We start from the raw sequence: 27,652 nt of genomic DNA on the forward strand, positions 1-27,652 counted from the left end.
GAAATATCTTAGCTCGGTTTTATTAAAGTTCTGAGTTGAGTAGGTTGATCTTTCTTCTGAGGAAAACTTAGTTACGCAGGCAAAGCTTGGTACAGGTTGTATGCATATGTACGTACATCTACATGGTGTCCCAATAAACATGGGAATTAAATAACGGTTTTTTTTGTATCAGGGATATAAAAGTTTAACACCGAAAAACTGCTAGTCTCGGGATTTCCAAATTGTGGTCTGCTATTTTTTTCACCTTCAAAATTGACGGAGATTTTAGAAAATATCTTTGTCAATTTTAAAGAGTCAAAGAAGGTAGACCACATTTTGGGAGGCTCATTTGAGGTTTAATCTTTTTTGATGGATTTTATGTCATTTATCAATTGTCGAAAATCAAAGACGATTTCATTCGTCTCTCAATTCGTAAGTTTATTGGGACACCCTGTACATATAAGAGGAGTTGATCAGGTTCCTAAATCCTTACCATCACATAAATAGTTCCAGCTATAACACTTATATAAGAGGAGTTGGGAGGTTGTAGCTAAAGAAAGAATAATTACTACTCCCCTTGGCATGTCTAGGGGGGGGCCTAGGGGTTGCACAGGGTTCTCGCTCCCCCCCCCCCCCACTACGCTAAAGACCACAATCGGAGGACGTAATGAGGTCGACCACGGTGGCATCTCTGGATGTCCTGGATGTTGAGATTTTTAATCTGAAAAAATAATTCCCGATAAAAGACGACCACAAATATAAAAGACGACATTCTGTGACATATTTCTTCATTAATCTGATATCCAGACAGTCCTAAAATGCACCAGACAGGGGTGGTAAGTTTTGTAAATTTATTTCTACACAAAAAAAATCTTTTAACCGATTGAAATTTCAAAATTTCGTAAAATTTGAACTATTAAAAATATATTTAAATCTACAAAATCAATGTAATCCCCCTGTCTGCAGCTGCAGTAATCTTCGGTCTGTCCGGTCGCAGACTGCAATGTTTATGAAAACAGTGAAAGAGCACACCTCGCACACTATAATCGCGGATTTTACAACAACTTAAAGCTCTGAAAATCAATTTCGCTTAAATTACGTTGCAACTCATAAGTGAACTTTTAGAGCTAAATATTCTGCAGTTTAGTTTGTGAAGTGATGAAATATTTTCTACGACTTGCGCTTTCATTTCATATATAATGATATTTTTACTCTGCGCTGCAAAATATTCTGCACAACAGTTTTATAGTCGAGGTTTCCAAGGTTAAATCTACAATCGGAAATCAGTTCGACATGAGATTCGAAGTTGACAACTTGGTTTTTAAGAATAAGAATAATTCTTAACTACAAAAAAGTAATGTAAACTAATCGTGATCATCACATAAAGATTTTACTTTCAATTAAGTAGAAGGTTCTGGTAACTTCCTACAGAACGATTTTTGGACCCCCCCCCCCCCCTCCCTCCTCGCTTTTGTACTTATTTTTTTAATATAGATTTTTAGGTAGTTTTAAAAAAGAAACTCATGGATTAAGTTGGTCATGTGGCCGCGGTGCCCGGTCCCCTAGCCTGTCCTAGCCGCGGAGTTCGGCCCCCTAGCCTGTTCTATCCGCAGCGCTCGGCCCAGAAAGTGTCTACACATAACTAACCCTAAATACACACTAATCTTGTTGAAAATTGTTTAAATTGAAGGGATATTTCTTGGCCCCAGAAATCGGCCTAACCTAACCCTGAAATAATTCAAAATAATTATTTTTTTTTGTTGAAATTAGTCGAAATCTAATTCAATTCATGTACAAATTTATGGGGGGGGGTCCAAAAATCGTTCTCTAGGACAGACCCAGGGTTTGCTCGTTTTTTAAGAACCAAAAATATTTGGGAAAATAATTACTATGCACAATTTAATTAAATAAACCAAAAAATATTGTTTTTAAAATCACAATTAAGTTTCAAATAAATATGTAAATTGCTTCGGTTTATTACGTGTTTGGCCATAACGTACAGAGCGTCCCATATCATATTATATTATCTCCAAGCTTTAACGCCAAAACACGCAAATAATACAATTCAATTTCAAATTCATGCTATATTCTTAGTCTTAGCATCTTTAAATATTTTTTCGCACAAGTAAGAGAAATTCAAATTTATTTCGTAAAGTATTGAAATTCAAAATTTTAGTTAAACGTTCAATCTTATATTTACTTTAGCTTAACGTGGAGAAAAGAAACTACAGATTAGTTTTAAAATGATTGTTGAATTACAGATAAAGAAACTACAGATTGGTGTTAAAATGATTGTTGAATTACAGATAAAGAAACTACAGATTGATGTTAAAATGAATATTGAATTACAGATAAAGAAACTACAGATTGGTGTTAAAATGAATTTTGAATTACAGATAAAGAAACTACAGACTGGTATTAAAATGAATGTTGAATTACAGATAAAGAAACTACAGATTGGTGTTAACATGAATATTGAATTAAAGATAAAGAAACTACAGATTGGTATTAAAATGAATATTGAATTACAGATAAAGAAACTACAGATTGGTGTTAAAATGAATATTGAATTACAGATAAAGAAACTACAGATTGGTATTAAAATGAATGTTGAATTACAGATAAAGAAACTACAGATTGGTATTAAAATGAATATTGAATTACAGATAAAGAATGTCAGAAAGATGAGTATGGACGGAGTTTTGAAGGACTTCTTACAAACTACGAGCTCTAGGTATTATTATTATTTATATTTGTTTGTTTATTTATTTATTTATTTTGCCGGTTTACATGTCGAGTTCCATCGTGCTGGGTCCAATGGTACTTTTTTGAAGATTTTTTATTTGCGGGGTGGAGATGATTTTCGTGATCTAGGCTCTAGGGGTGAAATTAAAAATTAGACATTAACTGGGAAGGTTTTCCACCCTTTTTGTTACCACTTATCTAAAAAACTTTATTTATTCTGTGATTATAATCCTAAACTTTTTTTCAAGATTTTGTCGATTGAGAAAAATTATCTTTCAAGAAATTGAATAATCCTGGGGCACCATGTACTAAAAAATGCGTTCTTTTTATAAATGTTTTCATATTTATTATAAATAACCTCAATAGATAGGTCGAACAATTAGATAGGACAGTGCATCCCTAAAAAATATTTTTTATGTGTGTCTAGTATTAATGAATAAATACCATAGATAAAGACAGATAGATTGCGCATAAGACGACATTTTTTAACTTACCAGATATATATATACAGAGTGCAGTGCAGTGTATATGAGTTCTGTAAGCAGAAATTTGAATTTAGTTTAGTTTAGTCTTTCTCCAATTCTTGTCAATATGAAACATTGCTCTTTAAATATGGAAAAATTTTAAATACCTCTTGTGTAGCAAATATTGTAGCAATCCCCATATTTGTTAACCTGAGAATACCTAGATAAACATGAGCTAAGTAACATGATTAAAACATGCATTGTGACTAGATTAACTACGTTTATATATATCCATGTTTATCTTCTAAATATGTACATGTACTTAAATTAGACCGTAAATATGTGTGGAGATAGTTTAAATACGTTACATCTATCCTTGCTAGGCTTATAATTACGTACATTAAGCCCTTTCAATGTATGTATATATAACCTCTGTCATACCCACATTGATATTGCTTAACTATGTTATATTTAACAGTATATAACTTGTTATTACGCTGTTAAAGACCCAATTCTAATCTAAACTGAAGAAATATACCTTAGTTGATATAGAAACTCTGCTTTGATTACAGTGTTGAAAGTAATTTGGTTTTGTTGAAACATACGAACTGATTGCTATTGTCTGGTTGACATAGCAAACGATATCGCGCCCAGTGGTAGTGGCGTTGATAGTTCACGATATTGTTGCCGGGTGGATCATGTACTGTTTGAGACATTGATCAATAGATCGCTATTGTCCAGTTGAAATAGCAAACAAGAACGCGCCCAGTGGTAGTGGCGTTGATAGTTCACGGGATTGTAGTCGTGTGGATCATGTCCTGTTTGATACATTGATCAATTGATTGCTAGTGTCCGTATTGACACGATAGCTTACAGGATTGTATCCTGCCCTATGATTTGGCGTTGATAGTTACGAGCTTCCGATTGATATCGATAGCTAATGAGATAGTATCCAAGGTTTAAACATTGATAGCAAAGTGAAACTGAACTGTACCTGGATAGATATAGCTTTGAAAAATTGTTATGGAGTAGGCGTTTACTACACATAAACTGAAGATATATATACATAAACTTCAGATAATTATATGACCTTTAATTTATATTCAATTCAATATGCTAAACAAAAATGAAATCATCAGTGATAAATTATTATCATGAAATTCATTAAAACACCACTACCCCGCTTGTCATTTAAGTACACTTTGACCCCTAGAAGTGTGAGTTCACGGACTTTTATTCATCTATCGGAAATCTTATTAACTTTAAAGGGAGTGTTCGCGAAAAATGAAAGGGGGTATAGGCTAAATGCGATAAAAAAGCGCTTTTGATCGCTACTAATCTTACTTCTATCTGTTGCGTCTATAAGGAGAAAATTGTAAAAGATGTCTCATACCGAATAACTTAGCGGCCATACAAATTGAGAAAATTGCAACATACGACTTAGACCATAAAAAATCAATTTATTTGCAAACAAATCATTTAGATATTACATCCTATAGTCATCGGTTATCTTTCGCCACATTTGCGTATAGTTTATATTTTATAATATTTTATTTTTTAGTAAAAGGTTTTTAACGAATTTCGAAAACTGTGAGTGGTGCACGGCATTCTTAGATAGTTGTGCAAGCGACAAGAGAAATAAACAAATTCAAAACAAATTAATTAAAAAATATTATAAAATATAAACTATACACAAATGTGGCGAAAGATAATCGATTACTATAGTTTGTAATATCTAAATGATTTGTTTGAAATTAAATTGGTTTTTGTATGGTCTAAGTCGTATGTTGCATCTTTCTGAATTTGTATGGCTGCAAAGTTATTCGGTATGAGACGTCTTTAACAATTTTCTCCTTATAGACGCAACAGATAGAAATAAGATTAGAAGCGATCAAAAGCGCTTTTTTATCGCATTAAGCCTATACCCCCTTTCATTTTTCGCGAACACTCCCTTTAACTATAGTGAGTAAATGTCGAATTCTAAGTCAGTGGAATTATTTTATTTAAATTTTAAAGATGATTTATATTTATTAAAGTTATAAAACTTTTGTATCAATTTTTAACAGATCTGTCATGGTGTCATGATGATTTTTTTTCAGTTTATTTTGTTTGGATTTTTATTATCTATCTTTGTTGTTTTGTCACTACTCACTAGCGTTTTTCGAATAGTTTAGATTCTTAGAATTCAAAAGATTTTTTACTATATTTCGGTACACTAGACGGGCTGGTACGAGTAAGCGAGTTAACTACATTGTTGGAACAAATTACAGCGGTGAACTTAAAAACTATCCAAAAAAAGGATGGCAAAAAAATAAAAAATAAATTACATTTTCGGGCATTTTTCTCATTAATGTTGTTGAAAGCTCAATTGTTGGTTTTTAAAAAAGCTTTGTCTGCATTTATTAATCAGAAGACTGTCCTAACTCAAGTAAAGAGGTTTAAAAGAAAATAAATCAAGTATTCTCCTTTTAATCGAAAATGTTTTGTTTAAAGTGGTTGCAGATGTGTTTTTCTTCAAAAAATGTTTAATTTTAAAAATAGATTTCAAATCACCAAATCGAAATTTCATAATTTGATGAAAAAAAGAAGACGACAAGAATGTTTCTGCAGTATTTCCATTTCATTTTCAGTGAATCTGGGTCTAAGAAAAATCTTCATGATTTACTGATTTTTGTATTTTGTTTAAATTTTTCTTCCCTTTTTTCGATTTTGTCATGCTAAAACTTGATGAACCATTCAGAGACAAGGAGAGTTTTAATAATCTCTTATTTTTGTTAATTTTTTCCCCTTGGATCCCTCGCACTGGTTTTTTGAAACTTTGTTTATTAGGCTACCGTTCACATCACCAATAGAGAAGAGGTTGTTGGGATGGAAGAAAGGAGAATTCAAAACAGAACAGGTTAGTTCTTTTCAGGATCCTTTATAAAGGGTTGATTGTATTTTAGGATCCTTTATAATGGGTTCATTGCATTCTCGGTTCCTTTATTAAGGGTTGGTTGAATTCGAGAATCCTTTATAAAGGGTTGGTTGCATTTCAGGATCCTACATAAAGGGTTAATTGTATTGTTGGATCCTTAATAACGGGTTGGTTTTATTCTAGAATCCTTTTTAAGGGTAAGTTATATTTCAGGATCCTTTATAAAGGGTTTGTTGTAATTCAGGATCCTTTATAAAGGGTTGGTAGCATTCAAGAATCCTTATGAAGGGTTGGTGACATTCAAAGATCCTTATGAAGGGTTGGTGACGTTTAAAGATCCCTTATAAAGGATAGATGACATTCAGTTATTTGTTTGGCTTGATTTTAAATCTATCATCTACAGAAAGGGTAATCAATGTTGGAAATCACCGTGATGCCCCACCAAAATATTTAAAAAAAATTTTATGTTTTACATCATTTTCTTTGAAATTTTATGCTGAATTCATATCTGAAAAGCGCTTTTAAAATTATTTCAAATCAATGAAGTTACAGCCAAATAACGGTCCAAAAATCTGTATTTTTTACTTTTTTAATGTTTTCTGACTCATCCAATTTTGATTTTTTCATATAATCGCTTTTTAGATTTGAATTCAGCATAAAATTTCCAAGAACATTTTTTGGCGGATAATTTCCTCAGTGGTCAATTTTTTCAGATTGCTCTAGCTCCAAAAATAATGATGGCTGATCCGAAAGTTTAGTTAAAAATGAAACCTGAGACTAACAGCTCATGATTTAAAAAATAATTTCGAAAATCTTTTAATTTTTACATACTTTATGATGAACGTATGAAAATGAGACGTGGAAAATCAAATATTTGAAAAATCCGGGAAATCGATTTTTAATTTACGCCCAAAGAACAAAAATGTTTACATCATGAAATAACTGAAATTTAGAGCTTTCTAATGACACCTTGAATGTAAAAATTAAACGAAAATTGTTTCTTCAGTAACTAATACCCCTACTGCTCAGTTTTTTCTGGTACACCCTGTATATATATTTATTTAAGGAGGAGAAGTGGTGTGAAAAGGCGGTTAAAAGTTTGGTGAAGAAACTTAGAAAGAGCAATGGACTTGAGGCAACAAATATACAAATATACAAATATACATATATATATTACATATCAATGGACTTGAGGCAACAAATATACAAATATACAAAATATATATATATTACATATCAATGGACTTGAGGCAACAAATATACAAATACAATGGACTTGAGGCAACAAATATTCAAATTTACAAAATATATACATATATTAATCAATTTTAAAATCTAATAGATTTTACTGATTTAAATTTGAATTTTTCTTCTTTGAAATTAATATTTTCCTTTTCAATAAGTCTAATTTAATTTTAGATTAGGTTTTTTCCCTATAAATTTCTTTAAATTATTAATATTTCTGTTAACTTTGATAAATTGATTGTTATTGAATATCAATAATGAGAAATTAAACTCTGTATGGAATCAGTCATCAATTTTTATAATATCTGTTTAAACCTTATCAGACACATGTTTTTCTACGATAAATATTTCCAGCGCTATTTTTGTCTATTTTTATGAAAAGCCAAGAAATGTAATTAAATGAACTAATTAAAAATGTGTTATTCACAAAATTGAGATAAAATTTCCTTTCTCTGCAAATTAGCAATTCATCACAAAATATTATTTTACTGCGCACATTGCTCTAAAGCAGGGTTTCATATTTTCCTAAATATATCAGAACCTAATCCAGGGGAAATAAGTTCCAAAACTAACACTTGGTCCATTTCTAACACAATTTCTAAGCCGAGCTGAACAAAACTACCCTACACATTTATTAAAGATAAGTGATAATATATATCAAAAGAAGAAATGTCAACTTTAAACTAATAATAAGATTTGAGAACTAAAAATTAGGTTTTTATCATAATTTATTTCCTTTTCTAAAATATCCCTATTTTAACACAATTACCGCATTTCAGCTCATGTCGTGTTTTTGGAACATATCCTGGTTTTGAGACAACTACTCAAATTCATTTCAACGTCAATTTTTAAGCATTTACCCACTTACGCCACAAAACAAGATTTTTTTCAAAAGGGTAGCCTAAACAAAATAAAAATAATAACATACATTTCTTTTATAATTATAAAATCATTACGGCATTGAAAAACCAAATTATTATTATTTTTTGTTCTTGCATTGTAATGTAATTGATTTAAAATTTTTGAAAATAAATCATCCTTTTTCTTATTTAACAAAAAATGTGGGAACTTAGACTCCAGAAAGTGGAAGGGAGAGGAAAGATGGTTTTGTCTCGAAAACGTACGGCAATGATTCCAAATTAATTCCAATATGTTTGAGAATGGAAAACCTGACAATCGACTTGAAAACGGTCATGGGTTCAAATATAAAAAGAACTTCTTTTATAATTTTAATTTCAGAAAATAATTTAAAATTTGAAATTGTGGTCCAGGTCATGTTTAATAAAATGCTGGTTATAGTTTTTCTATACACTTTTATCTTATCTTATATGGGCCGGAATCCTAAAAACCCAGTCTTTCAATTTGTGTTAGAAATGGGCCAAGTGTTAGTTTTGGAACTATTATCCCCTGTAATCCTCTCTATTCGTTTTATACCTGTTTGGACTCAAGGAACCCATATATCAATTAAAGTACGTCGTTTACGGGCCTTTTATGTAACCACATCAAAAAAAAAAACATTTTTGCACAAATTTAAACATTATATACCATGGATAGACTAAAATGTCGACTGTGAAACTATTGGATTTTATTTGGATTTCTGTCTTTTAATGAAAGCCTTTTGACGAATTGTTTTAATTAAACCAAAGAAGCAAATCAAACTATTAATGTAGGAAAAGAACGGGATGAATTTCGTACAGTCGTCTCAGAAGTCATACTATTTACCCTATAAGTTTTTTCATGTACACAATACATTTTTTCATGTACAATACATTGTTTCATGTACAATCAATACACGTTGTACATTGTTCCATGTACAGTCCATTGTTCCATATACATGCATTACATTATTCCATGTTCATACATTCTTCCATGTACAGTACATTGTTCTATATACAGTACCTTTTTACATTTACAGTACATTTTTCCATGTACAGAACATTGTTCCATGAACAGTAAATTGTTCCATGTACAGTACATTGTTCCATGTACAGTACATTGTTCCATGTCCAGAACCTTGTTCCATGTACTGTACATTGTTCAATGTACAGTACAAGGTTCAATGTACAGTACAAGGTTCAATGTACAGTACATTGTTCAATGTACAGTACATTGTTCGTTCAATGTTCAGTATCATTGTCCAATGTAAAGCACATTGTTCCATGTATAGTAAGTTGTACCGTGTACGGTACATTGTCCCATATACAATTGTACAGTGTCTAGTATATTGTTGTTACTGAAGGAACTGGAAAGAACGATAAGTACAGCTGATCAGAGTTCTAAGGAATAATTTTTTTGGCTTTGAGCTAGTCTACTTGGGGGTTGGGTAGTCTTTCACAAGTCAATGTTGTACTTCAGGTATAGCAGTTTAAAATATAATATCCTGTTATCCTATCATGTTCTTCAGGTATAGCAGTTTAAAATATAATATCCTGTTATCTTATCATGTCCTTCAGGTATAGCAGTTTAAAATATAATATCCTGTTATCCTATCATGTACTTCAGGTATAGCAGTTTAAAATATAATATCCTGATATCCTATCATGTACTTCAGGTATAGCAGTTTAAAATATAATATCCTGTTATCCTATCATGTACTAATATATACCCTTTACATCATGATAGCCTAGTTACAGTATTAGAGTATCCTAGTTTTCTTGTTTATATCCTAATATCCTCGATTCAAAGTACCCTCTAATCCTAGTATCCTCAAATCCTAGTATCCTCAAATCCTAGTACCATTTAAACCTAGTATCCTTGTGTCCTAAAGTATCCTAGTAGCCCTGTTTTCTTGAATCCTTTTTATCCTTGTATCCCTCAGTTATACAAGTATCCTAGTATCCTAGCATCCTAGCATCCTAGTAGCTTAGTATCCTAATATACTAGTATCCTGCATTCTGCATAGTGCATATCTAGAAAAATCTACAGTGAAACCTATAAAACTTTGGAACAGGAATTGACAATTGTCGGACCCAAGTTATGATTATAAATAGTCCCATGCACATTGCACACGAAACACAGCAATTGTGTAGTCAACACAGACTCTTTGACTTTTAACTACATCAAATACCATAAAATTGCTGACATGTCGTCATCCTATTCCACAGATTGATGGTTCTTACAGGAGGCAAGATAAAACACATGATAAAAGTTCAAGTTTAGAATTTTTCCCTTCACATGCAAATATATTTTTAATGTTCTAGGTTGGAACAAAGAAGGGATTACCTCACGTTATATACTGTCGACTGTGGAGATATCCAGACCTTGGTTCACATCATGAACTTAAACCTGTGGATCATTGTACATATGCCTTCCATCTCAGGTTCTAGTTTATACAATATACCTATTCTATAGATATCTATAGAGATCTATCTATCCATCTATCTATCTCTATCTATCCAGACCTAGGTTCACATTATGAACTTGAACCTGCAGAGCACTGTACTAGGTTGATCTATGTATCTATCTAGTTGGTTACAAATAATCTATTTATCTAGTGGTTTATTCTATCATGTATCTATTAAACTATCCAGTTAACTATGTATTGTTCTGTCCTCAGTTATATCAAAATACTCTTTTTTTCCCCATTGATATTTCAGATAAGGAAAACCATTTAATATTGATTTTTAACAATGCGTAAACAAGATCTGTTGAGACGGGATATTAAACATGTTTACACTCAACTAAGGAATATATTCTTTTGTTAAAGAATGATCGTATTTAAAGAAGAAAAATAGTGTTCAACTTTTGTTTAGGAGGGAGCAGGTTTGCGTGAACCCGTATCACTATAATAGAGTGGACACCCCCTCCCTGCCTCCCATCATGGTCCCTAAGGTACTTTTACCAGGGTGGATAATTTTGCCCGTGGAATAAAACAAAAAATTAAAATTTTAAAGAAAGAATTCAAAAAAAGCAATTTTTTAGCCTGTTTTACCCTCAGGGTACCCCATAAGTTAGCTCAAATGTTAGCCAATTTTATCCAGCCGTTTGGTGAGCTTTAGCTGACATACAGTGAAACCGTTAATAACAAATACATCGAAAGAATTCATCAAATGTCGTATTCTTCACATTCTGATAATGGAATATTGCAGAAATTTAATTTTTTAATTAAATGATTATATGGAACACTTAAAAACTGTTCCCGCATATTCATGGCTATTTATAATATTGCAGAAATTTAATTTTTTAATTAAATGATTATATGGAACACTTAAAAACTGTTCCCGCATATTCATGGCTATCTATATATTTTCGCATATACTGAAATTTACGTTAATAGTATAAAACGAAGTATAGTAAAAATTCTTCCTATGTATTCGTTATTAAGGGTTTCACTGTATAAATATAAATGAATCAGGGAAGAGCTTTTTTATATAGATTAGCTGGAGTGATAGGCGTCGTCCGCGGGATTTAAAATATATTTTGAGAGAAAAATATATTATGAAGATATCTTTGTTTAAGCAAATTTTAACAAATTCGCAAGCTGTGATTTTTAGGTTGTAGCCTAAAGACAAGCATAAAATGAGGCTGTGAATTTTTCCAAACAAAAATATTCACTGTAATGATGCACGTTTAGGGATTTTGATAAGAATCTTGTTTGGCATTTTAAATCCAGAATAATTTAAATTGCATTAACATTCACTTCAAACGGCCAGTGTTCATTTCGATAATTTATTGGAAATTGTTTATTTATTTCCTTGTGTAAGGTCATTGTTACGTAGTCATATTTAATTGTGAAATAATATTTTAAGCACAACGCAGTACAAATGTTTCTTTTTGAAGCTTCGTTATGGGGAAGCTTTATGGATGATCAAATTTTCCAAAATTTGCTTATAACAAAATTCAATTTTTGAAAATTTTGAAAATCCACGAAATTATTTTTTAAAAATCCGCAAATTTTTCTTTGTTTTTTTTCACAATGTACACAAAGAGAACATGTTCACAATTGAAATAGAAGATGGGCGCGAAGCGCCTAAACGCCTAGTTTACATTTACAATATACATGATATGTGTTTGTTTTAGAATCATCACAGCGATATTCCTACAACCCTACCTGAGGTTCCCAGTCTGGATAAATTAAGGTAAAATATCCAGGAAAAAAATATTTAAATAATTTTAAAAACAAAGGAATTAAGTCTTAGCCACTAACTCTGATTTTCTAATCCCGATATCTTTGCAATACAGTGTTGTAGACCTTTGATATTTCAAACTATTCATTCTGTTGGATCATATAATATAAGTTTGAAATATCAATGGTTTCCGCCATCAGCTAGCAAAGATACATGGTTTAGAAAATTTTAGGTAGAGGAAAAGATTCATTTCCGTTTTTAAAAGGAAGTTAGAAGATTTTTTTGAGGATGCTTAATTTTTTTGTGCTCAGCGCAACATTTAAAACATTCTAGGCGAGGGATGAAAACTTTAAAGAAAATAAATATCCCTGGGAAGAAAGTGAACTTATCATATTTTTTTTACTTCTTGAGCTAATTTTTACGAGTTCTGTATATTTTAAAATGTTTAACTTTCAAATCACAATGACAGTAAGATATTTTAAAACTTCATAATTCTAAGATTATATGATTTTTTGTACAATTTCTAAACCTGTGACCGAATTTAGTGAATTTGAATTACATCGCTGAATTACCTCCTGCCGGTTCAAATTTAAACCAACGGCTCAAAGTTAATGATTAAAGAATAATTTAAATCGGTGATTCAAATTTGAACCGTTGTTAGGCAGTTCAAATTCATTAATTTCGGTCCCTGGCTTGATATCAAGATACAAGAATTATAATATAATAATTTAAACCCTAAATGATATCTCAGCTCTGACACACAGTACACTAGTTTTATAGGTATATTGTTGGCATTGTTCAAGGCTAAATGTAGTTATTAATTCAATAAAAGCAGTGAGTTCAGACCATAACAACATAAACTAGGTCAGCCAAGCCAAGTCAACACTTTTACTTTCATCATAGAAGCAGATTTTGATGACCTTTTACTTGAACTGTATTAGATATCAATCTATTCTTATTTTATGAAGTAGATAGAAATGTGAAGTTTAACACATTTTTAAATCCAATAACTCATCATATAAAGGAAGTTTGTCTCTATAAGATTTCTTCCTGTTCCAGTCTCAAAGAATATGAAAACTTAACTTTGAAGGCTATTAAATTTTAACGACCTTTTTTTTGAAAAATATTACTTCGTATTTTGGATGATATGACTATTGACGATGTATATTGTATATACATATTGATGGTTTATTTACAAATATTTACAAATATATCCATAAAAGCTTTTTGTTTATTTCTAGTTGCTAGCAAAATTGTTAAAGTTAGAAATTTTTCTAACGTAGAAAAACTACCATGTCTTTCACATAATTGATCATGTAAATTTTAAAAGACTACCGTTGTGAATCGGACATTTCTCTCTTAATGGAGGGTTTTTTCGAATTACGGCATGTCCTTTTAGGTCAAAGTACAAAGGAATAAACTCATTTGATCTTTACAACTTGAAAGTTAATTTTTTCGTATTTCAAACTCAAATTCACTCTTAGATCTAGAAGCATTTATGGTATAAAGTATCAATGGTGTACAATATAGGGATTAAAAATATGAGTTTTTGACGAGTAATTAGTTATTTTAGTATATATCCTTATCATTAACTGTGTCAAGATCAAGAGGTCTGCTAATAAACCGGCATTGAGAATATTTATAGAGTTTTTCTAGTTCCTATGCAAGTGCAACATTTCTGCAAATCATTGTGCATCAAAGTTTTTAAAAATAATGCATCTATATAGTTCATCTATTTTTTACAATATTTAGATTTTTTATTTATCCGGGTTGTTCATGTAGTTTTTCTTATTTTAAAACAAAGAAAGTTTTAATAATATAAAAGTACAACCCCCCCCCCATATTCCTCTTGATGTTGCGCAACATGCAGGATTGCAGATTTCTGCATCTCGTAAACTAGTTTAGCATTCTACACATTCAAACCTTGTTTTCAAACTCAGTGCTTAGGATCCGGATACGTTGGATCCCAAGATTGGGATTTCTAGATCCGGATCCGCAAAAATATGCGTATCCAAGTTTCCGGATCCAAGGGGAAGAATATCATCCAAAAGCTTCAAACTAAATTTGTTTTACTCTCAAACCCCAAATCTAAACTTTTGAAAAAAGAGAGATTATAAAAATGTCCTATCTCTGAATGGGTCTTCAGGTTTTTGTATAAAAAGAAGCGAAACAATTAATAATTGGACAATTCTGCTTTGTAAAAAATAATTCAGTAAATATTAAAGAAATGCTCCCCAGTCAAACCCAGCTGACCGTCCAGATAGACTTCAGAGCCTAAGACCTTGACTAATGCTTTATAACTACCTCAAATATTGAAGTGTATGGTCCACTTTCCCTCTCTTTCAGATGGCCGTGGAGGCGTTCAAACTAGCAGCCTTGAGGCCATCTCATGTCCTTAATTCGTTGCCTTTTGGTTTGACTGGGTCATAACCTGGATCCGGATCCATTTTTTCCAGTGCGGATCCAGGATCCAGATCCGCATCAAATTTATATGAATCCCAAGCAATGCTTTTAATATGCATTCTTAATTCCAAGATCAGAATGGGATATTCTTAATTTCCGATTAGAATTGGATATTCTTAATCCATGGATTAGAATTGGACATTCTTCATTCATGAATTAGAATTTGATAGTCTTTATTCGTGGACTTGACTTGGATATTCTTGATTTGTGGATTTGAATTGGATATTCTTTATTCATTAGAGTTGGATATTCTTAATTCGTGGATTAGAATTGGATGTTCTTAATTCATGGATCATAGTTGGATATTCTTAATTCATGGATCAGAGTTGGATATTCTTAAATCATAGATCATAGTTGGATATTCTAAATTCATGGATCAGAGTTGGATATTCTTAATTCATGGATCATAGTTGGATATTCTTAATTCATGGATCATAGTTGGATATTCTTAATTCATGGATCATAGTTGGATATTCTTAATTCATGGATCATAGTTGGGTTGGGTCATCAGTTCCTGGATCAAGCTGTGTAAATATCTCAATTTAACTCAAACTAGTTTTACTCTTATATACATTGAAGGTCAAGAAATTTTACATTTTGGACAGAAATATAAATCACAAGGAAGTTTTGTTAAAATCTTAATAAAACAAAATAATGCTTATTGAATTGTTCATTCTTTTATTTAATGTTTTATAGTATTGTACGGTGGGACTAATAAACCCATTTCACTGAATAAGTTGATCAATGCAACTATTTCAAATGCATAAAAGATTTCTGACATATCGTCTCCTCATTTCCCTTTGTCTCGATGTACATTTCCTAAATTATAAAATATATCTAAGAAATTAAGCCTTGTAAACTTTTTTTTAAACTACATTAATATTTTGTGTTCAGCAACTGCTTAAATAACCTGACAGGGGGAACCCCTGCCACACCCTCCACATCCTCCGGATACCTCACAGAAGACTCAAACGGGAACGCCTCTCCGCAAAGTCAACGGATGGTGGAGGACTTACATCTTGGAGCTAACCCTGTTCCCTCCCTGTCCTCCCCGTGCTCCCTGCCATCCGTCTCATCACCTGGTAGTCTACCCTCTCCAGGTACACACTTTAACTTTGTCCAAGTACACACTTCAACCTTCTCCAGGTACACACTTTACCCCTCTCCAGGTACACACTTTAATCCTTACACACTTTAACCCTCTCGAGGTACACACTTTAACCTTCTCCAGGTACACACTTAAACCCTCTCCAGGGACACACTTTAACCTTCTCCAGTATTGTTTAGGTAGTCTAGTCCCAGGTCTGGAGCTTGAACCAGTGATTTAGGTAGTCTAGTCCCAGGGCTGGAGCTTGAACCTGTGTTGTTTAGGTAGTTTAGTCCCAGGTCTGGAGCTTGAACCTGTATTGTTTAGATAGTCTAGTCCCAGGTCTAGAGCTTGAACCTGTATTGTTTAGGTAGTCAAGTCCCAGGTCTGGAGCTGGAACCTGTGATGTTTAGGTAGTCTAGTCCCAGGTTTAGAGCTTGAACCTGTGATGTATTGTTAAGGTAGTCTAGTCCCAGGTCTGGACCTTGAACCTGTATTGTTTAGGTAGTCTAGTCCCAGGTCTAGAGCTTGAACCTGTATTATTTAGGTAGTCTAGTCCCAGGTCTGGAGCTTAAACCTGTGATGTATTGTTTAGGTCGTCTAGTCCCAGGTCTGGAGCTTGAACCTGTGATGTATTGTTTAGGTAGTCTAGTCCCAGGTCTGGAGCTTGAACCTGTATTGTTTAGGTAGTCTAGTCCCAGGTCTGGAACTTGAACCTGTATTGTTTAGGTAGTCTAGTCCCAGGTCAAGAGCTTGAACCTGTATTGTTTAGGTAGTCTTGTCCCAGGTCTGGAGCTTGAACCTGTGATGTATTGTGAACCAACCTTCTGGTGTTCTATTTCCTACTACGAGATGAATAACAGGGTGGGAGAGAACTATCACGCATCCCAGGTACTAATTATTAAAGGGAATTGTTTCCAATTTACTGGATGAATCCTGAAAACCACAAAATAACAATAATTTTTCTCAAATTAACAACGAAAACTTTTAAAAAACAAACTCAAATATATCCATTGAAATTAAACTTATTAAAATGTCTGTCGCCTTAGGTGCTTTTAAAATATAAAACACTTTCCCCTTTTTTCATAGATTTTAAACTAATAATTCATAATCAAAAATAATATTTGGGTTGTCTTGTGTACTTTTTTTAAAGCATTATATCGAATTTCATGACTAATAATCAAAGCCAAAAATGATTGGACATTTTATGAACGATGAGTATTATTCTAATATTAAAATGATCAATTCTGAAATCGTAGTTCTTTAATGAGAAACTTTTACAATTAAAAAAGCAGTTAAAGAAGATTGGATGCAGTTTAAGAAAAAGTGAATCTGAAACAGAAAGACAAGTGAAATAGAAAAGAAAAGAAAAAGGAAAAAGACGGAATTTGAAATTGTGAAAAGGAAAATATTAATTTCAGGACAGTGTTACAGTCGATGGATTTACAGACCCAAGTTCTAGTGACAGGTTCATTTTATTATCTATATAATAAAACAAGACATTCATATATATGTTGCGTATAGCCGGCCAAAGGGCTGGACCGATTGGGCTGAAATTTGTTGTGGACACTCATTGGTGGCCAGGGGGTGTAATAGGCCATTACCATTACCATTACCATTGCCATTACCATTGCCATTTCTTAATGCAAACATTGATAAGTATAATATTTTCCTCCTTGGTCCTAGCCACAGCGTTCGACCTCTAATTCAGTCCTCCCCTCGTTGCGCTCGGCTCTGAAAATAATATCTTAATCCCTTTAAAACATTATAAGGTTTATGAGTTAGAGATTAGCGCTAGCTCAATAAAAGCGTCAACCTTTGATTATCTAGTTTGATACAGGGTGTCCAAATAACTAAATGCCGACTTCAATATCGTCTTTGTTCCGTGCTGTAAATTATAAAGTGAAAACAATTTTAGTAGTATAACAGTTAAAGTAGATTTAAAATTCAGTGATGGTGACGGACCAAACCTCTGTAGAGTAAAAAAGTAGATGTTAGTTCCACATTTATTGAAAATATATTTCGGTCTGGGTTGACCCTCGTCAGTTCTAACAATATAATAACCATCAAAATCGATAAAAAAAAAATAAAAAAATGTAAAAATCACAAGAATATAAACAAACAAAAAGATTATTCAAAATAAAAATTTGGGCTGTCAAATGGACATAAGGGAAAAGAACTCAGATTATGAGATGGAAAAAAGATAATTTGCAAATATTCACTTTCTAAAAAAATGTTTTTAGACAATTATTATTCCTTGAGATTGTTTCTTCACAAAGATTAAAAACAAACTGTTGTCAACCATTAACATTAAGACCCCCCCCCCCTTCTATGTAATGTCGTCTTCAACTTAAAAGCTCCTCTCGGAGACGAGAAACCAAACCAAACAATTTCAGCCCGCTTTTCTTCTTTGTTCTCCGACAACGGAGTATAAACGTTTATTAATTGTGAACCATTTCAAAGTTAAACAAGAATATTTTCATTTAAAGAATTAGTGACTTTCATCAACATTTAATTGTTAATCTTTTCAGAAGTTTTAATGTATAAAAAGCGTCTTCGGACTTTTCGACTGTTAACCCACAAATAAGCAAATAGATCGTAAGAATCTTTTCATTATAAATTTGTAAACCATTGTAATAATTATTTATCATTATTCATTTCATTTTTTTTTAGGAAATAAAGAGTTTTCTGCATTATCGATTTTGATTTGAGGGTTATTCCTTGTCTATCTGTTCATCGTCAGAATCTTGTTCCTTAGCGACAACAACTGTGTAGATGTGTGAATATTGAGTTGGGGTGGGGGTCGATCTAATTAACGAACTTTTCCGTGATTTAAAGTAATCAACATCTGAAACTAATAGGCTCAGGAATTCCAAAATGTGATCTACCATTTTTGGACCTTCGAAATTGACGGAGTTGTCGAAAAATATTCCCTTTAATTCGAAAACAAAAAAGCAGTGTTCAAATGTTTGATATCTCCGTCAATTTAAAAAATATAATGCAAACCACATTTTGAAGAGCTCAGAAGACATAAAATTCTTTTTTTGATACACTTTTTGTCATTTTACCAAACATCGAAAATCAAAGACGATATTCAAGTCAAGTATTCAAGGGGACACCCTGTAGCTGCTATTGTTTAGGTTTTGTCTGGGTCTGTTGTCCAACGTGAACAGGAACAACGTGGTGGAGCAGACCAGGAAGAATATCGGACGAGGAGTTCGTCTCTACTATATAGGTTAATATTACGACTTCCTGGGGGGAGGGGAAATTAAACACAAAATGCTAGGTTTTCATCCCTTTTTGGTACTTTTTTCCCAAAAACTTATTTATTTCCCTCTTATTTTCTATTTCCCAAATTCATCTTGGGTGGGGGGGGGGGGGAATGTTTTCAAAAAGGGGGGGGATGATTTGTCAAGGAAATTTACACTCCATGGGTGAATTTGGGAATCAGACTTGCCACTCTGCGGTAGTAATTTTTGTCTATTTAAGAGCGTTTCTCATGGATCGAATTATCTATTTTTTATTTTTAAAAATCATGAATAATTCTTTTTAAAGTGAAAGTAATAAAAATCGAAATTAAAACTGAATGAAATGTCCAAGGTCGCGTAATAAATAATTATTGATTTATGAATCCCTGTCACAACGTTTCAGCCATGAAATATGCTGGATCTACCTTACACTAGCCTTGTCCGTTCGGTTTATTGAAGTATCATTCTTTTTGGGTAACCCTGTACATTAGACTAGTGTTTAACCATTAGTGAAACCAAAATGAATAGTAATCGGGTTTCAAAATTATCAACATCGATATATATAATTCAGACTTGATCAGGCAAATCTATTTAAGGTACCGTTGTGAATCGGGCAAAGTCAACTTTAATGGAGGGTCACTTGAAATTACGCAGCCAGTACCTTTTAGCATATTTAATCTAATGTTTGATTACAACATTAGGAGGAGAGGTGTTTGCTGAATGTTTATATAATGTTTACAGTTAGGAGGAGAGGTGTTTGCTGAATGTTTATAAAATGTTTACAGTTAGGATGAGAGGTGTTCGCTGAATGTTTATAAAATGTTTACAGTTAGGAGGAGAGATGTTCGCTGAATGTTTATAAAATGTTTACAGTTAGGAGGAGAGATGTTCGCTGAATGTTTATAAAATGTTTGCAACTAGGAGGAGAGGTGTTTGCTGAATGTTTATATAATGTTTACAACTAGGAGGAGAGGTGTTTGCTGAATGTTTATCTGAATCTGCTCTATTTGTCCAATCTCCAAACTGCAACCAACAGTATGGTTGGCATCCGGCAACAGTCTGCAAAATTCCTCCAGGTTGGTACACAAGGCTATGTACATTGTACTGTACACAAGGCTTTGTACAGTGTACTGCACATAAGGCTATGTACAGTGTACTGTACACAAGGCTATGTACATTGTACTGTACACAAGGCCATGTACAATTGTACTGTAAACAAGGCTATGTACATTGTACTGTTCACAAGGCTATGTACATTGTACTGTACACTATGATTCATAATTTGGTGTCCTATCTAATCTTTTCTTGATTTAAAGTTTAATTATAAGATTTAGTTTTATTTGAAAATAAAAACCTAGTTTTAGAAACCTACAGTTTTTACAGTAACTGAGTTTTTTCCACAAACGTTTTCAAAGATCATTCTAGAAATTTAAAACTATAAACTCTGTTCACGCACCTCTGACCCTTTAGTAAAAGTAAATTCAACCTAAAGTCTGACCGCGTCAACCTTGTTGCACCGGCTAGTCCTATTGAGTGTCTGCTTTTTTACCCAATGTCCGGGTGATACAATAGAAACTGGGACCGGAAAGGTTGACCCGGCTCGTAAATTCAAATGTACTACGGCTGCCCGTGTGTTGGATGTAATTATCTTATAATTAAGTTTAAAAAACATGTTGCGAAGGTATAGGGGTTAGAAAATTTAAGTATGTGGAAAATACTCAGTTTCTTTATTTACTATCATAAAATTACAACTATTTGTTTTGTGAATTATATGCTCTATTTTGATCGATGAGATTGTTCCAAATTTAAATGAATTAAAGCACGAAAATTCATTAAAAACTTAAAAATAGAAAATAAGCAGGTTTAAAGACCCTTATTTAGCTAAAGTTCATTCATTCATTAACTGATTTTCAATGGTTTCTGAATCTTAATTCTCCATGAAATGGCCAAGTACATGTTTTAGAATTTGTATCTTTATCTAAACATATAAAGTATTAATCTCTGTTTGTCTACATAAGGGTGTACGTGTGTTTGTATGTCCGATCATAACTCATGAACCCCTCGACAGATTTGTCTCACATTTTTATTGGGAAACTCGAGAAGGTTCTTAGTTTCGTTTTCAGATTCTAAGATGAGCGGGTCAACGAAGTCAACTTTTATTGGAAAAAATTGCTAAAATCGTAATTTACGACCAAACCCGGGTAAACGACGGAAGTAACTATGAGTACCCTGAGCAATTGTATTTTGTATATTGTATATTGTATATTGTATATTGTATATTGTATATTGTATATTGTATATTGTATATTGTATATTGTATATTGTATATTGTATAATATTGTATAATTTTTATGATATTGTATAATATTTTATATAATTATTGTATATTGTATATTGTATATTGTATATTGTATATTGTATATTGTATATTGTATATTGTATATTGTATATTGTATATTGTATATTGTATATTGTAAATTGTAAATTGTAAATTGTATATTGTATATTGTATATTGTAAATTGTAAATTGTAAATTGTATATTGTTCATTGTTCATTGTTCATTGTTCATTGTTCATTGTTCATTGTTCATTGTTTATTGTTTATTGTATAATATTGTATAATTTTTATGATATTGTATAATATTTTATATAATTGTATATAATTGTATATGTTATATTGTATAGGATGTAACCTGAAGATATTTAACAACCAGCAGTTTGCGACTCTTCTCTCCCAGTCCGTGAACCAGGGGTTCGAGGCTGTCTATGCCTTGGCTAGGATGTGTTCAATTAGGTAAACAAGGAATAACAATATATATAGATATATATATCATTATATTCTATCTTCTTATCTATCTATTGGAGCTAATTAGCTAATTATAATAAAACAAGACATTCGTATATATATATGTTGCCTTTAGCCGGCCAAACGGCTTGACCGATTGGGCTGACATTTTTTGAACACTCATGGGTGGCCTTGGGTTTTTTAAGCTAAGAATATTCGAAAAAAAAATTTAAGTATTTTTTTTAAATTTGTTTTTTCCACGGGCAACGCCCTTCAGCTAGTATAATATATTTGAATAATGATTTTCATAGATCAGAGGGTGGGGGAGAACAAAATTAAGCATTATTTGGCAAGTTTTCCCCTTTTTTGATACTATTTACATAATAATCATTTAATTTCCGCAATATCAGTTATTTTCTCAGTGGAAGAAAATGTTCCGCCAAGCGCAATTTGTTTTTAAATTATATTTACATTTTAAGAGAATGGGGATTTTTAAGAGAACAAACGTACAAATAGAACATTTTGCGATACTGATGGCATTTTTTATCCATGTACGTTTTGTCAACATATTTCAATTGTTTTCTGAAACTTATTTGCCAATGAAATTAGATTTACTGTTGAATAGGGAGACATCATTTAACTTGATTTAAGCAATCTCAGGAATATGCGATGTTGTTATAGAGCAAATAGTTTAAACCAGGTGAAATGTGTCTGTGTACACTGCACTATCTCAGGAATATGCGATGTTGTTATAGAGCAAATAGTTTAAACCAGGTGAAATGTGTCTGTGTACACTGCACTATCTCAGGAATATGCGATGTTGTTATAGAGCAAATAGTTTAAACCAGGTGAAATGTGTCTGTGTACACTGCACTATCTCTGCGATTCATGTTTAAATTGCCAAGAAAATATGGATTTTTTAAACTTGGAAACAATGTTTGTAAGGACAATTCCGTACAGACAGTCTCTAAAGTCTCATGTTTTGTGGGTAACCCTGCACAGTGAACAGGGTAGGAGGTTGTCGATGTTTAAAACTTCATTTTATAGTTCAGGTTTAGTTGAATTCTTGTTAACACATTTTACAGGGTGATCATTGGTTTTCAAGTTACGTAATTTATACTTCAGCTATATAATTTGTTTAATGTTTAATGGATATCTGTCATGCTTTTTGGAATAAACATACAATATCCAAACCTATATTACTCAACAGCAAAACAAGGATTTTACAGCGATGGGGCCTCATGTCTGGGGACAGGGGTGTATATTTTCTTGAAAAAGCATTCCCCCTTTCTTTGATGAATATTTCCCCCCAGGTGTTAGGTGTGTTTGTTATAGAAAAAGTAAGGTTTTATTGTCCTGAAAAACAAGTGAGATTTCTAAAAGTATTATGTAAAGTTGGGGATTTGAGGCAGAAGGACGGAATATTCACCAATAGGAGTACTAGCTGAATCACGCCTTATGATGCTGAGCTTAATTTTATGGCGGAGTGGGATTCATGTTGTGCCCAATGTCCCGTAAAATTCAAAACCGAGAGAGGGGGATTGAATTTTGTAGATCCAGAAAAATAATATCTGAGGGATGCCTGCGTAGAGACTGGCAGCTGGTGGGGTCTTAAATGTAGGACATGTGGCCGCAGCGCTCGGCCCCCTAGCCGCAGCGCTTAGCCCAGAAAGTGTTTTTTCCTAACCTAACCCTAAATAAATACTAATTTAATTATTTTTCTGGATCTACAAAATTCAATCCCCCTCTCTGTGTTTTGGAATTTTACGGGACATTGCGCACAACAGGAATTCCACTCCGCCTATTTTTATCCACTGTGAACCAAGATGTGCACGCTCTCACGCAAAAATCGAGTAGTATTTTGCCAATTACTCTTTTAAAACTTAAGTAAGAAACAAGCGCGTTGTAGTTTTATAATGTAAATAATAAGCCCTCTCCACTAAACCCCACTTTTTCTTCGGTCAGAGTACTACACACCACTGTAGTACTCAACTAAAGCATAGTTGAGGGTTCTAGGACTACAACAAAAGTTGATGTAAATTCAAAGCCCACATGCCCTTGCGACGCTTTAAAGACGAGGCTGTTTGAAAGTTTGACGAATCATTTTATTATTTTTTTAATTTTAAAAATGGATTAAAAAGGTCGAACACAGCGCTAGGATTTCTACTGACATTGTTTTGTTTTTAGGATATCCTTTGTGAAGGGTTGGGGTGAGGAGTATAGGCGGAAGACGGTGACCTCAACGCCGTGTTGGATCGAATTGCATCTGAACGGTCCCCTCCAATGGTTGGATAAGGTCCTGCAACAAATGGGTTCACCGGCTCTTAAGTGTAGTTCTAACAGCTGAACATACAATCAGTTACAGGTGTAGCTAAAGACACAGTTACAGCTCCAGCTACAGCTCCAGCTACAGCTACAGCTACAGCTCCAGCTACAGCTACAGTTACAGCTCCAGCTACAGCTATAGCTACAGACAGTTATAGTTGTAGCGGAATAGCGTTCAGTTATAGCTTAAGAAGAAGATTTAAGCAGCATTGAGAATATATTGCACAATGATGATTGTTTAAAATTAAGAAAAGAAAAAGAATGTATATTAAATGACTTTTTTCACTTTCCCTTTTTACTGTTTATTTTCATGCTTTGAATAAGCCCCTCTTTTTTTACAGTTAACGTTTAATTAATAATATCTTAATAATATTTTCCTGTTTATTTTAAATTTGTAATTAAGTTTCTCTCTTTCTTTCCTCCAGAATGAAACTGGTATATTATTTATTACGAATTGATCAAAAAAAAATTCTTTGTCATGTAAATATTACTTGAATGGGCTAAAACAAAATTATTAAAGCATAAAACTTGAAAGGAAAAATGGGGAACATAGTGATGTTCTAAAATTTCCGTACACTATAAGATTTCCAATGAAACTGCTGATTGAAATTTAAAAACTGTATATTGAACTTTTCCGCTTGCTGATTTTTTTTACTTATTTTGCTTACTTAATTCCAAGCGATAAGATGCCTTTAAAGATCATGTTTTAGCGTCATAAACAGATAGAATGATTCAAATTTATTTAAATTTGTTACTGTAGCAAACATTTTTTTATCAGAAATATAAACTGTTTTTTTATGTATTAAATCATTGAACACATATTAAAAACCAACACTTTGTACAATTTATGTAAAATGATGACTGAAAAAACCTTGTCTTTTTAACATTTTATCAAAAATTTGTATGTGTAAATATGAAAGCTTACACTAGTATTCTATGATTGTTGTTTTTAAACATTGATAAGATGGAAGTTTCTAGAACCTCATGGTTCTTTATATTATTTGCCTCCATTATAAAAAATCGTAATTTTTTATGTAAAAAATCAATGTAAGTTTAAAATTTAAAAGAATTTTATTGTGAATGTATTACCTCACCTAGTGTTAAGGATTGCTTAAAGGAATTGTTCACCTATTTAAAAATCCATTGTAAAATCTTACCACTTTGCTGAAGCGTATAGAGGGGGGTTGACCTCCCCCTGGAATGTCTTTAAAAACATTGGGTTGCAGATATATAGAAACTACAACATCAAATTTTGTGGCAAATACTCAATTCCTTCACGCAAAACCTGGTTTCACTGGCCCCCAAAAAAAACGCCATTTATATCTATTATCCATTAACCAGGATAAAAATGGCTAAAATTGAGGTCTTCTGCCCAACTTTGTATACAATGGACAGCGATTTTATCAATACAATGAAGACGACTTTTGATTTCAATTTTGATTTAAATCAAACTTTTAAATAGCATGAATATACATAAACATTAAAAATAGAAGTCAATAAAAAAGCCTCTTTTTGATTACTTGTAAACTTGTAATTGTAAAAAAAGCTTGTTAACAATCGAAACTTAAACAAAAAAATCGTCTTCCTTGTACTGTAGGTGAATAATTCCTTTAATTGTAAAGATATTAAATGAATTTTTAATCTGGGTGTATACTGTATAGGTCGCACTTTGTTCACATTTGTGTAATATTGGTTTTTTTTTTCATCAGGAAAATTCAAAGTGTACGAGCATGATTCTAAATAAAGTTTGTCTCAACCACCTGTAAAGGGACTGTACGCGTAATTTCAAGTGACCCATATATGGCAATAATCACAGCAGTACCCTTGAACACTTTATCTCTGATCAATAATGTAGAAGTATTGTCCTCTAGGTCCGAAAGTGTTAAATTCTGATGTTTTCTTGCAGTAGAAATGTGCAAATAATTTTTGCACAGTAAATACAATGAAAATAGTCAGTTTTTAATATTTCTAACGTTGATATTAAATTCATACTTGATCAGGCAAAGATTTGAAGGGTACAGTTGTGATATGGGTATTGCCATTTTTTTATATGGAGGGTCATTTGAAATTGCTCTTACAGTCCATTTAATCATTCATTCACACTAAATATTTCTAAGATTTTGTTAATAGCTTGATCTTAATATATCCAGAGCTGGGTACTTTAGAATGGAATACCATTAATCACGACTGCTTAATCCGAATAACCAATGAGGACACTTTTGATTTCTTGCTTAACCCACTCTGTTTTGGATAAAGTACAGAAAAATCAAAGACCGGTTTTTTAAAATTAAGAGTCCTTCCCGTTTGTGTATTTTAATTATATTAATCTTAAATGGCGCGCAAAATTTCAAATTTATCGGCTTTTGTTACGCGACTATGATTGGTTGAATTTTATACCTTTTCAGGATACAAGTACAAGATTAAGTTTTTCTCGAGATCAAGAAAAAGAGAGGATTAAGGACTTATCTCGATATCCACCATTCTAAAGTTCCCAGCTCACTGTACACATAGAATGCTTAATATATAAGAGTTTGTCAACATTTTTACAAAATTTCATGCTCGCAAAAGTGAGAAAAATAAAACTCCAGATCACGTTGGTTAGTAATTGTATTCAATGAACGCGAGCAGGCTTAGTTTGAAATGGAGACGTTGCAAACATTGTGTGTATTCTGTTCTGCAATTGAGAAAATAAAAACCAAGGTTTTATTTGTTAAAAAATATCAACGCCAGGACTTGTGAATCAAGCAGCGCCATCTTTGCGTTTAGGATAACTTCATAAGAAATAGGTAATCCTGAAGAAATATTTATGAGCGCGTTGATCTACACAATATAAATGGATCATAGGAACTGCTTGAAATAAAATGGATGATGGGAACTGCTTGAAATAAAATGGATCATAGGAACTGCTTGAATTAAAATGAATGCTAGGCACTGCTTGAAATGAAATGGATTCTAGACACTGCTTGAAATAAAATGGTTATAGGAACTGCTCGAAATAAAATGGATGATGGGAACTGCTTGAAATAAAATGGATCATAGGAACTGCTTGAATTAAAATGAATGCTAGGCACTGCTTGAAATGAAATGGATTCTAGACACTGCTTGAAATAAAATGGATTATAGGAACTGCTTGAATTAAAATGAATGCTAGGCAGTGCTTGAAATGAAATGGATTCTAGACACTGCTTGAAATAAAATGATCATAGGAACTGCTCGAAATAAAATGGATCACAGGAACTGCTTGAATTAAAATGGATGCTAGGCACTGCTTAAAATGAAATGGATTCTAAACACTGCTTGAAATAAAATGATTATAGGAACTGCTTGA

At 32.4% G+C, this 27,652-nt stretch overlaps 1 protein-coding gene and 2 long non-coding RNA genes across 3 annotated transcripts; all 3 read left to right on the forward strand.

Moving 5' to 3' along the window:
• Positions 1 to 2,207: 2,207 nt before the first annotated feature.
• Positions 2,208 to 26,080, forward strand: LOC111704855 (mothers against decapentaplegic homolog 3). Its single transcript, XM_023477219.1, has 14 exons — positions 2,208 to 2,713; positions 6,018 to 6,087; positions 7,172 to 7,239; positions 9,586 to 9,634; positions 10,551 to 10,669; positions 11,103 to 11,181; positions 12,370 to 12,428; positions 15,774 to 15,979; positions 16,739 to 16,857; positions 17,388 to 17,434; positions 19,107 to 19,201; positions 20,180 to 20,290; positions 21,900 to 22,008; positions 24,187 to 26,080. Exons 1-14 carry the CDS (start codon positions 2,223 to 2,225, stop codon positions 24,344 to 24,346), a joined length of 1,782 nt encoding a protein of 593 aa, XP_023332987.1. The 5' UTR covers positions 2,208 to 2,222; the 3' UTR covers positions 24,347 to 26,080.
• On the forward strand, positions 16,317 to 16,732 carry LOC111704860 (uncharacterized). The gene is made up of 3 exons (XR_002765893.1): positions 16,317 to 16,336; positions 16,428 to 16,485; positions 16,577 to 16,732. It is a non-coding gene; the product is annotated as an uncharacterized LOC111704860 (long non-coding RNA).
• Positions 26,081 to 26,273: 193 nt separating the features above from the next.
• LOC111704859 (uncharacterized) lies at positions 26,274 to 27,030 on the forward strand. The gene is made up of 2 exons (XR_002765892.1): positions 26,274 to 26,480; positions 26,813 to 27,030. It is a non-coding gene; the product is annotated as an uncharacterized LOC111704859 (long non-coding RNA).
• The last annotated feature ends 622 nt before the right edge of the window (positions 27,031 to 27,652 follow it).

This window comes from Eurytemora carolleeae, unplaced genomic scaffold (assembly GCF_000591075.1).
Source record: "Eurytemora carolleeae unplaced genomic scaffold, Eaff_2.0 scaffold634, whole genome shotgun sequence".
Classification (NCBI taxonomy): Eukaryota; Metazoa; Arthropoda; class Copepoda; order Calanoida; family Temoridae; genus Eurytemora; species Eurytemora carolleeae.